Raw genomic sequence first — 12,737 nt, 5'->3', positions numbered from 1 at the left:
CCAACAGAGAACTTCTTTGTGCTTTGCTTTGAACAGTGTATTATTTATAGCTGATTTTGTATGCAGAAATAGAAAATATCCTCTAAATATCTTTTAGCAGCCTAAATATATAAACATAAAAACATTTCTAAATACCCACTTGTGTCAAACCAATTCAACTCACTGGTTTAATGTCTCCTTGTTCAAAGATAATAAGAACCTAGAACATTGGAAGAAGTCATACTAGTTTCAAAGTAGTTAGATATGGTATTTAATTTGCCAACACATCAGCCCCCTGATCAGTGCTATTACTTCAGTGAGCCCATACTGAAGCTTTTTTTCCCCTCCTAAAACAAGGACAGTAAGGTCCTAAGAAGCAGAGCTAGCTCCTAGGTCTGTCCTATGATTTCTATCATATCCCTGCAGGGACAGTCACTGTTCTGGGTCTCATAACTCTTGCAACAATTCAAACAATAAAGCTCATCACTTCACAAAGGCAGGGTATATTTCAGCAGGAAAGCATTCAAACATTAATACAGCCCATAGAAATAAAGGTATGAAAAGCCTCCCTGGTACTTCCTCCAATCACTCATGGCTTTATAAAAGCCAACCCTACTCACAGGATGTTATGTCCATAAAGCTAACCACAACAACTTAATTGCTATGTGTTCGTCTGCTTCTTAGAAATGCTTACAACTACCAACACATCATTGCTTGGGTGCAAATTATAAAGTTGCATGTTTATTTGTTACCTTCTCAAAATGTATGAGTCAAAACTAACAAATATCCATTGTCCCATACCAACATACTTTCAAAATGACTCAAATTCTACTAGGAAGTCTGTCACATCTCATGGGTTCCTAGAAGGCACTTTTTTGGTTTGCTTTTTGTATTCTGTCTCCTTTTCAGAAGGAAGTTTTCTGAATATAACCCACTTCAACATTTAGATCCCAATCACTTCTCTCAGGGTCTGAGGTTGTCAAAGGACTCTTCAGGACTCAGCTATGTGACCTTGAGATAACTTGGAAAAGTTAACTTTCTGGATTGAGCTTCTTGCCCAGTAAAATGAAACTAATGGGCAATGAAACAAGCTTAAAACAAAACAAAACAAAACTAAAAAACACTTAAGAGACAACTTAATTGACACCTTATCCCACTTCAGGCTGTTTTTTCTCAGCTCCTCAATATAGAGGCTGTAAACTGATTTATTTGAGAAAGAAAAGCTTTTTAAAAAACTTTCCTCTATATAAAATATTTTAAATGTTATAATTGGCTAGTATGCACTGGTAATCCCTTAGCAACATGGAAATGAGGAAGAATGAAGAAAAAAAATATTAAGACCATGGTAATAATCAGAATAAGAGGACCAAGCAATCTCCTGCACAACAGGAACACAAGTTTTTTTCCGAGATCAAAATGTTTTTTAAATGGGGAAAACAGCACTATAAAGATTATTCTAGGGAAAGGCAAATTGGTACAACGTAATAAAGCTAAGAATGGCAAGGAAAACACTTAAAAATATACAAATAAACACCTGCCTTAGATGCTGACTTCTCCCTTTGACCACAGGAATTTCAAACAGCACATGTCTAAGCCGACCTTGTCTTTCTCTGGCACTTCCAACACCAGTCAATGATGCCACCTTCTACTTAGCCACCAAAACAGAAATTTGAAGTCACTCTGTAACTCTGCAGAGTTATACTCTCTAACCTTCTGCTCCAAATCAAGTCCTGCTGCTAAGTCTCTTCTCTGTCACAGGCCCTTCTGCCCCACCTAAGACACCGTATCTTAGCTCCAACACACCTCTGTCTCTGCAGGCATCTCAGTCAGAGCCAGGGCTCAGAGACTGCCTGAGTCTTAAAAAAAACAAAACAAAACAAACAAACAAACAAAAAAACCACTTTACACTTGTATTTTAGAAAGAAGTCTATGCCTAAATCTCAGGAGTTGACAGTTCTGTTGAAGAAAAGCTCAAAGACATAAATGACTTCATCTTAAACAAATGTCCCTTTCTTTTTCTAATAAATGCAGTTTGTTAAGGTTTCCACAGAAGGACTAGACATTCGAATTAAAGGGCAGGGGGAGAAGAGTCATTTATGGCATCGTATTTTCAAAACACAACTCAGTAAACAGTCTCTTCAGCAAATAGGTGAGTTCAGATAAGAATTTTACATAACCACCTTCTAGCGGTGTTGAATAATGCATCTGAAGCAAAATACTTACAGATTCCCCTGCTACCTTAAAAAGAAAATCAAACCTGATTCTTCAGGACAACCCGTGGGGATTTGTGTTTGTAGAAATATCACCCTGCAGGAAGTGGGATGTTTAGACGGTGAAAAACAGCACCGAGTTACCCAGGACCATCACTACTGAGCCACAGAGAAAGAAGTGCCTTCCATCTCTCTACTGCTAAACCACCGCCCAGGAGAGTACTTCTGAGAGGACGGCTGACACCTTCTGGAGTAAATAAGACAGATGCAGGTGGATGCTGGCCAGTCTGGACAAAATCACCGTAACTGGAACTTTAAGGATTACAAAATACAGGTTCCCAGAGCTTTCCCTCCCGAAGGAGAAGGTGGAAAGCTCTGGACACAAGTCCCTGGAGCTCTCCATCTGCTGGAAAACCTGCCGAGGAGTGGCTGTCCCCTCGTCTTTGCTAATATCTGGCCACTGGTGACGTAGTCAGCTGCTACTGCTCTTGCTATCTGGGACTATGCTTTCTTATTCTAATCTGTAATCTGTACATCCCAACTGGAGCCCTCTAGTTTTTTGTTAGTGAATCAATCACAGCACTTTGTTCCTGAGCTGTTCTCATGGATGTGGGTACTTCAGAGACGCATCTTTTAAAATGATAGAAAGTAAATAAGAAAGTAAAAAAGACTCTTGGGGGAGAGACCGTTTGCTGTACTGCTAAAAATGACTGTGTTCAGTTTAATTTTGATTCTTTGTTGAACTAGTGTTTTGCTGTTGTTTTGTGTTCGTGGTGTTTTCCTTTTGTGACATGCATTATCTGGAGCTTAACTGGACATACCAAAGCAAGCAAGGCATGATTCCCAACATCGATTATGGTTTAGTGGTAGACTTAAATTCCTTTTGAAAGTGTGCTAGCAAGAAACTTTTTACCATGTGTGAGCGTGCTAAGTTACTTCAGTCGTGTCTGATTCTTTGCAACTCTATGGACTATAGACCCCCAGGCTCCTCTGTCCATGGGATTCTCCAGGCAGGAATACTAGAGTGGGTTGCCATTCCCTTCTCCGGGGGATCTTTCTGACCCAGGGATGGAACCTGGGTCTCCTGTTTTGCAGGTGGATTCTTTACCATCTGAACCACCAGGGAAGCCCATCTTCTACCATAAACACAGTTTAATTAGAGATACAAGACTTCAATACTGTTACAAAGGACCTGAATTTAGTAGGTACCATAAAAAGAGCAGAAAAATGGTATGCAAGATCAGAGGCAGACAGCCACTCCAGAGTGTACATTTGAAAGAGCAGGGGCTACAGAGTTGCTTTCAATTTTGGCTTTGCTATTTGCAGGCCCTATGAACTCATGAGGCTTAATCTCTACATGTGTCACAAGACGGGTGAGTATTTCAGAGCTACTGAGAGGACGGTATGAGAGAATCTACATAAAGAGTCTAACACATACTTGGCATTCAACAACTTAACCAAGTGCTTGCTTTTTAAGCTGAGGCATTCAGAGGCTATGGTATTACAAACATAGTTATAAGAGCATGGGGAATTAAAGTCAGAACCTAGGAGCTAGAATCCCATCCATGCCTCTTACAAGCCATGTGAGCTCAGATACATTATCCAGCCAGCCTGAACCTATGCAAAGTCAACACTGAGGCTAGAACAGGGAGACCAAAATGTTCTCGACAGCCATGTAAATCTTCCTCATCATGTAAACACTGTTTCACTAGAAACCTCCACAATTGATGTGATTATTATATTTAAAAAAAGTCATTTCTACAGGAATGATGACTCTCTTCTTGAAACTGATGAATACACAAGAAATGCAACACAAAACAAGAATGTGTGATATAAATTCCTCATATTTTTCATAGAAAACTGAACATGGTAGATAATAAATATTTCATTCTTATCTGCAGAGTCAACTCAACAAAAATATTGAAATCTCATTCATTTTGCGGTAAAGGAAAAATGGACCTAATAGGTTTAGCTGGTGTGCACCTTGCTGAAAAATCTCATATATTCAACCAACGTGGTTTCAAAATGACTGCCTTATGATCCTCAAACATTCAGTGTTTTCTAATTTACTCAGTAAGGCAGGAAACCTGGCTGACTGTGATCCTCTATCCTTACAAAGATTTATAAAACCTCAGTACCTTCAACTGTTGCATTTGCCCACATGAGCAATTATAGAGAAGAAATAAATGAGGGAAAGCAAGGAGAGAAAAAGATACAATTCTTAGTTGAGCTTTCCCTATTCACATTCTGCACATTAAAACATATTTTGTGCAACTGGAAGTTTTCAGGTATGTATTGATAAATATGCTGGTTTCTCCATTAAGAAGCCCTGCAACTTTAAGCAGTTCTTTGAGTCTTAGTTTCCCAAGATAAAAGACTGGCCTGGTAAATCCATAAGATCTCTCCCAGCTGACAAATTATATACTTCTAAAGCTCAAGAAAATCTTTTGAAAAAATAATGTTTAATAATTGGGGGTGGAGGACATACACATTAATGCAACCATGTGGCCTTGAAAATAAAAATCAAAATGTTCAACCAAGAGTAACTTTAAACATAATTACATTAAAATGATAATAAAAAATACATACATAGATCGATGAAGGGGATTAAGACTTAACAATTTAACGTCAGTCACTTGAAAAGGGGAAGAAAGGTAGTGGAGACAATGTTATCCATATAAAATCAACGGTCACTCGATTTGATTTCTTAAGCCAGAAAGTTTCTGCATCAGAAAATCACCTAACAGGTGAGAGCACAACATTAAAGACAAAAAGTTCCAACAGCGAAGCTGTGAGAAAAAGACATCAAATGATAATTAACACACAAAGATGTATCTTTTTAAATGCAGTGATTTTTATCCATTCTCTAATCTCAAAAAAAAAAAAAAAATGCAGCCTTTGTCTAACTGCTCTTCCCCTCCTCATCCTATTTGAAACTGTGTTCTTACACAGTCTCAAGACCATCACGGTATGCAGTTTTAAACAGGGCTCTTTAATTTCAGTCTCTGTTTGAAACTGGTCACTTCACTTAACCAGCTCCAGAAATGGTCTGTATGCCCTTCCTTGGGCTTCCCTGGTGGGTCAGTGGTAAAGAACCTGCCTACCAGTGCAGGACATGTGGGTTTGATCCCTGGGTTGAGAAGATGCCCTGGTGAAACGGCAACCTGCTCCAGTATTCTTGCTTGGGAAATCCCATGGACAGAGGAGCCTGGCGGGCTACAGTCCGTGGGATGACAGAAGAGTCAGACTTAATTCTGTGACTAAACAACAACAACAACATTCCCTTTCTCAGCTTTTTCCATCACTGAATGGCGAGATAAACAAACCTTTACATGTGAACAAGGAGTGGAAATCAGAACTTTCTATTAGCTTTCCCTGATAATTTAGGGGGGGAAAAAAATAGCATGATTTTTAAATGAATTGAATTGTCTTCTTTCTCATTTGGGTTCTAAGTTATTCTACCACAAACCTACAAATCTAGTATAGTTGTTCAGGGACTCACCCTAGAAGTATTTTTAAGAGGTAGAATAAATTTTACTGTTCTGTACAGAAAAAAAAAAAAGATTTCAGAGACTTCCCCGGAGTATTCATTTCTCTGTAAATAACAGGAATGCTTAAAAAAAGAAAAAATATAACCAGTGACAATCATATTTAAAGATGAGAAGGTACATTTGCCAAAATCCATCCCTGAAATACGTGAGGACGGTTCAGTAGATTAAATCAGCAATCGTCACAGAATTTAAACCCCCAAAGTTGTAAACAAAATATAGAGTGCTCTTTTGTTCATGACATGTCATGAACAAATTACCAAAATGTGTTTTCTCCTCAGGTGTCAGTTTTTCCCTCTTTTAGTGACTGATGGTTCCCAGTGTTATTACAGAAACAGATTGATCTTTTTAATGAGCCAGTTTAATAGACTCCAAAATCTCACCGTGGCTGCTCATCCATGTCAGACCATATGCACCAACAAAACATTCAGTAAAACAAAAAAAGCTCTGCTGTCAGACAGCTCCATACTCTATAAAATTTCATATAGTAGGTCTGGATATACAGATAAATAACCAGAGAAGAGAAAAATGCATATGCAAACAAGATGCAGAAAATATATGCAAAGAGATACTGTAGAGGCCCATATTTTCTTGGCTCTGATGAAATTCCCACAAGATACAAATGTATTTACACAACATATTCTCATTACCCTTCCTCCTAACTCTAAGGAAATCCATTTGCCATCTTTCCATTATAACACACACTTCAGGGTTCCACTTGAAAAGGAATGTTCCAGCCAAAGAGCAACTGTGTGAATTCTGACTCCAGCACCTGTCTATGAATAACCAGAGGGGAACAAGACTAAAGGCTCTTTTAAGAAAGTTCTATCTGACTGAACACAAACATGCATGCATACACAGTTACAGATCGTCACAACAAAAATGCTGATTTTCTGTGGAATTCATACGAAGTTTCCATGTCGATGTTAGCACGTTGCCAGGCTTACCTCAATATGGTTCAAGAGAGGTCTAAAGTTACAGGATATTCACATATAAAACACTGGGATAGAAACAGTGGAGAGAGGGCTGAAAATATAGAGAAGTGGATAAAACAAGCTTTTATTCTGCCTGTTATGGTTACTGAGCATTTAAAGTTTCTAGAATAGATTGTGTTCATGTCTAATTTTGACTGTAGGATTATCTTTACATGTATCACAGTCATCTAAACCTTTCCCTGTTATCTCTTCCTCCACCCAAATAAATGTCCTCCTTCCCAACTTTCCATCTAGTCTCTCCCTAACTTTCTTTACCACACTGTCTTGGAAAAATGGAGCCAAAACACCTCAATACCAGCACACAGGACTGATTCCCTTCAGGGTAAGAGGTTAGGATCAGACAGGAATTCACATCTATCCTTGGGCTGGCTCCTGGTTTTCAGCATCACGCGGACATGTCACTCAGACACCTGGATTAAGCATTGCCTTTAAAGCTAAAGTACCAAATGCTTAAATATGACTAGGAAAATACAGCTTGCAAAAACAAGAAAATAGCACTGTTGGTAGGTCATGGAAGGAGGTTGGGTCTACAGGATGTCAGAACTAAACTAACATTTAACCCTTTGCTTTAGGATTTTAAACTATTAAAGAGGTCCCATGACATCTCTGGAGAAAAACTCCAGAGATTGGAGCATAAAAACTGCTTAACAGAGGATTATGTAATAACTATATGTAAACTGGCTGGCTTTTAATAACATTCTGATTTGCAAAGCAGCTAATACATTTAAGGGTAGCTAAGTCGGTCACAGATAGAAGGATCCTAAGCTCCTATGAATCTGTGCCAGAGTGTTAACCCTTCAAAGGCTGGTCTCCTCTTGCCTAATAAAATGCAGAAAGAGTGACTGGATAAACAGAGAAAGGAAACAAAGTATATGACAAATACGTTTCTGAATATAGTTTCATTTTAAGATTCTCCATATTTTACAAATGCAAGATGCTAGTAAGACTTCATATTTTTGCATTAGAAAATATTTATAAATGAAGCTGAGGTATTCAAACTTATTTTAATATGGTACATTGGAAGTTTCATGTGTATGCCTTATTCAACAAGTAATTTGTAAGGTTTCATGGAGAAGGGGCTTTATTTTACATTTCTTAGAATTCTGTTATGACAGCAGAGTACCCGGAGGAATGAATATTGACTGGTAGATAAAATTTATCCGAAAAAAACGCCACCTATTAGCTCTATTACTGAACTCTCATATTCACTCAGTTCAACTAGCTTCACTGAAGTTTTCTCTTAGTTCATACAAAATCCAAATTCAACAGCTACTGCACTGTGTTTAGGCCAGATTTCAAAACGATCATGTTCTGAGAAAACCTGGAATAATAAATTATTGGAATAATAAAATATGCACTTTGGATGAATCATATTGTAAATGAGAAGTTTAATATAGGCATACCTTGGAGATACTGTATGTTCAATATCAGATCACCATGATAAAGCAAATAAAGCCAGTCACACAATTTTCTTTTCCTTTCCAGTGCTCATAAAAGTTCTGTTTACACTATACTATAGTCTCTTAAGTGTATGGTAGCACTATGTATAAAAAAAGTATATACCTTAATTAAAAAACAATTTATTTCTTAAAAACACCAAAACAATTACAATGGTTAACATTAAAGATGACTGACCACAGATAACCGTAACAAATATAATAATGAAAAAGTTTGAAATATTGTGAGAATTACCAAAATGTAGCACAGAGACACCAAATAAGCAAATGCTCTTAGAAAAATGGTGACAAGAGACTAGTTCCACGCAGGGTTGCCACAAACCTTCAGTTTAAGAGGGAAGGAAAGAAGGGAGAGAGGGAGGGGGGAAGGCTGGAAGGAAGGAAGGAAGGAAGGAAGGAAGGAAAGCAGTATCTGTGAAGCACAATAAAGCGCAATAAAATGTGGAATGCCTGTACTGACTGTGTGTCTAATAAATATCAGTGGCACTTGGTGCACTTGAGTATCATTCATCTTTACCTTTTCCTTTAATATTTCAAGCAACAGTGGTGATCATTTGTGATGCACTGAAAAATCAAGTCACTAGATTGTACACCTGCAACTATCACAGTGCTGTAGGTCAATTAAACTTTGAAAGAAAAAAAAAAAATTACAAGTAACAAAGCTTAACCTGCACAGGCCAGAGACTCATCATTCTGCAACACCCCAGGCCAGAGCAAGATTCCCTATGGCCCCTCTAGGCTATTATTTTGCAAGAGGTGTCAGTCAGTCGTTGAAATACGACATGAAACAGCCTCATGCCGCCGGTCTGGGGCCCTCCCCCTCTCACCTGTCTGGAGTTCGCCTCTTCCCGTTTTCGTTCACATCGAGAAGCAGCTCTGAGGAGTCAACAGGTGAGGTGGTGCTGGCATCCAGAAGCAGCTGTTCGTGCTGGGCGAGGTACTGGGCGGGGTTCTGTTTGGCCAACCTCGCACAGTGGAGGAGCTCGCGCTGCAGAAGGGGCAAGTTGGCCTGCAAGGGCAGAACAGGAATGAGAGGCTGCCCAGGGGCTCCTTCCAGCCAGGGGCCCTGCTCCACTTGGCACACACTAGAGGACCGGACCACACTACTCAGCTGAAGGAAATGCCGCCGAAGGCATGCAGTTCCCAGGCACTGGCTACAGCGTTAGCTTCCCTATGGGCCTGGGGTGGATGAGATGCCTGAGTCAGGTCTCACCCCTCCTACCTTCAGGCCCGTTAGTAACATTGGGAGTGGCTCCTATTTAGGATTCCTTCATAAACTTAGTAGGGTGGGAGGTGGGAGGGAGCTTCAAGAGGGAGGGGACGTATGTACAAGGCTGATTCATGTTGATATATGGCAGAAACCAACACAATATTGTAAAGCAATTACCACTCAACAAAAATATAAACTAAAAAAAAGAAAGATCATAAAAAAGCAAAAACAAAAGCTCCCTTCATATTCAAACATTGTAACCTCTACAGGCTATCAGATTCCAGCTCCACCTTTTGTTTCCCACTAGGAAGATAGATGGTCAATATTGATTTCAGATTGATTATATTCTTTGCAGCCAAAGATGGAGAAGCTCTATACAGTCAGCAAAAACAAGACCAGATGCTGTTGTGACTCAGATGATGATCTTCTTACTGCAAACTTCAGACTTAAATTGAAGAAAGTAGGGAAAACCACTAGACCATTCAGGTATGACCTAAATCAAATCCCTTACAATTATACAGTGGAAGTGACAAATAGATTCACGATATTAGATCTGATAGACAGAGTGCCTGAAGAACTATGGATGCAGGTTCAGGACACTGTACAGGAGTCAGTGATCAAAACCATCCCCAAGAAAAGGAAATCCAAAAAGTCAAAATGTTTGCCTGGGGAGGCCTTATAAATAGGTGAGAAAAAAAGAGAAGTGAAAGATAAAAGAGAAAAGGGAAGATATATCCGTCTGAAAGCAGAGTTCCGAAGAATAGAAAGGAGAGATTTTAAAAAAGCCGTTTTAAGTTATAAGTGCAAAGAAATAGACGCAAACAATAGAATGGGAAAGACTAGAGCTCTCTTCAAGAAAACTGGAGATACCAAGGGAACATTTCATGTAAAGTAGGGCACAATAAAGGACAGAAATGATATGGACCTAAGAGAAGCAGAAGATATTAAGAAGAGGTAGCAAGAATACACAGAAGAGCTATGTAAAAAAGATCTTAATAACCCAGATAACCATGATGGTGTGATCACTCACCTAGAGCCAGACACCCTAGAGTGCGAAGTCAAGTGGGCCTTAGGAAGCATCACTACGAACATAGCTAGAGGAGGTGATGGAATTCCAACTGAGCTCTTTCAAATCCTAAAAGATGATGCTATTAAAGTGCTGCACTCAATATGCCAGCAAATTTGGAAAACTCAGCAGTGGTCACAAGACTGGAAAAGGCCAGTTATTTAACTTATTTAACTTATATGCAGAGTACATTATGCAAAATGTCAGGCTGGGTGAAGCACAAGCTGGAATCAAGATTGCTGGGAGAAATATCAATAATCTCAGATATGCAGATGACATCATCCTTATGGCACAAAGTAAAGAGGAACTAAAGAGCCTCTTGATAAAAGTGGAAGAGGAGAGTGGAAAAATAGGCTTAAAACTCAACATTCGGGAATTCCCTGGTGGTCCAGTGGCTAAGACTCTGCGCTCCTGATGCAGGGGGGCTGGGTTCGATCCCTGGTCAGGGAACTGGATCCCACATGCCACAACTAAGACCCTATGCAGCCAAATGAATAAAAATAAATGTTTAAAAAAAAAAAAAAAAAACTCAACATTCAAAAAACAAAGGTCATGGCAGCCAGTCCCATCACTTCATGGCAAATAGATGGGGAAACAATGGAAACAGTGACAGACTTTATCTTCTTGGGCTCCAAAGTCACTGCAGATGGTGACGGCAGCCATGATATCATGATATTGAAAGACACTTGCTCCTTGGAAGAAAAGCTATGACAAACCTAGACAGTGTATAAAAAAGGAGAGACATTACTTTGCTGATGCTATGATTTTTCCAGTAGTCATGTATGGATGTGAGAGTTGGACCATAAAGAAAACTAAGCGCTGGAAAATTGATCTTTTGAGCTGTGGTGTTGGAGAAGACTCTTCTTGAGAGTCCCTTGGACTGCAAGGAGATCCAACTAGTCCATCCTAAAGAAAATCTGTCCTGAATATTCATTGGAAGGACGGATGCTGAGGCTGAAACTCCAATACTTTGGCCACCTGATGCGAAGAAGTGACTCATTGGAAAAGATCCTGATGCTGGGGAAGATTGAAGGCGGGAGGAGAAGGGGACGACAAAGGATGAGATGGTTGGATGGCATCAGCAACTCTTTGGACACGAATCTGAGCAAGTTCCAGGAGTTGGTGATGGACAAGGAAGACTGGTGTGCTGCAGTTCATGGGGCTGCAAAGAGTCAGACACAAGTGAACTGAGGAAGACAGAGAATACATGAAATATATACATAGTTCTATTAACCTTAAAATAGGCTCCCTGATACATTCAGTTTTGGATCTAGCTACTTACCCAAGTGAAAAAGGCTAATCTATGAAATATCTTTGATCAACTACTAATTTCAAATGAAAAAAGAGGGAGATGAACAAAGAAATTGTTTTTAATAATTATTAGATTCATGCATTTCAGTATTGGTCTGAGTCTGCTCAGATATTCTGCTTAAAATTCATGCACAAAGCAGCATATACTACTAGTTTACAAAGGTAATCTGCTTTCTTTGTATCAGATTTACTCCAAGGAATGTATATATTTAACAGAAGAAATCTTGGGTACCTATCACTCTGAATCCTCACCAAGGCCAGCACTTGGAAAAAAAGACTGAGGACACACTTTGTTGACAAATGATTCTGGCAATCTCAAATGGAGTAAGAGGAAAGAAGACAATTTCACATGCAGAAAAGCATTAAAACAAAAACCTGAGAATCTGACTCTGAAAACTAAACTTACTCTGACATTATAAATCCAGAGTGCTGTTGCTTTTCCTCCTATGTGTCTTTTAATTTTTCACTTTTTTTTTTTGGAAGGGAGGGGAATAGAATGTATAATATGGAAGTATGAATAGTACTCATTCGCAGTAACACAATTCTTCAAATTCAAAGGAAGAATCAATGACATAAGTAACTTTGCAACTCAGGGTTTGGGACTTCCATGGTAGCTCAACGGTAAAGAATTTGCCCGCGATGTGGGAGACCTGGGTTCAATCCCTGGGTTGGCAATATCCCCTGGAGAAGGAAACAGCAACCCACTCCAGTATTCTTGCCTGGGAAATTTCATGGAAGAGGAGCCTGGAGGGCTACAGTCCATGTGGTCACAAGAGTCAGACACAACTTAGCAACTAAACCACCACCACCATGGGTTTTATCTGTAGAAGCTAAGCCATTGGGTAGAAATGCCTTTCTGAACAGAGGAGGTCCCAGTTGCCTCAATCTTTGGGCAAAGTGTCTTAAAAAGAGAGGGGGGGAAAAAAAGCCAAGCCCCCTGGGGCGTCAGGCATAGGCGCTA

At 39.4% G+C, this 12,737-nt stretch overlaps 1 protein-coding gene across 1 annotated transcript in view; it reads right to left on the bottom strand.

The window, feature by feature from the left end:
* Nucleotides 1-12,737, bottom strand: part of RUNX1T1 (RUNX1 partner transcriptional co-repressor 1) — a 140,109-nt gene that overhangs the window by 38,903 nt on the left and 88,469 nt on the right. Inside the window, 1 exon segment of the mRNA XM_061123808.1 lies at nt 9,017-9,198. Coding sequence (XP_060979791.1) covers nt 9,017-9,198 — 182 coding nt within the window.

The sequence above is a fragment of the Dama dama genome, chromosome 21 (genome assembly GCF_033118175.1).
Source record: "Dama dama isolate Ldn47 chromosome 21, ASM3311817v1, whole genome shotgun sequence".
In the NCBI taxonomy this organism is placed as follows: Eukaryota; Metazoa; Chordata; class Mammalia; order Artiodactyla; family Cervidae; genus Dama; species Dama dama.
This window is presented reverse-complemented; position numbering and strand designations above follow the sequence as displayed.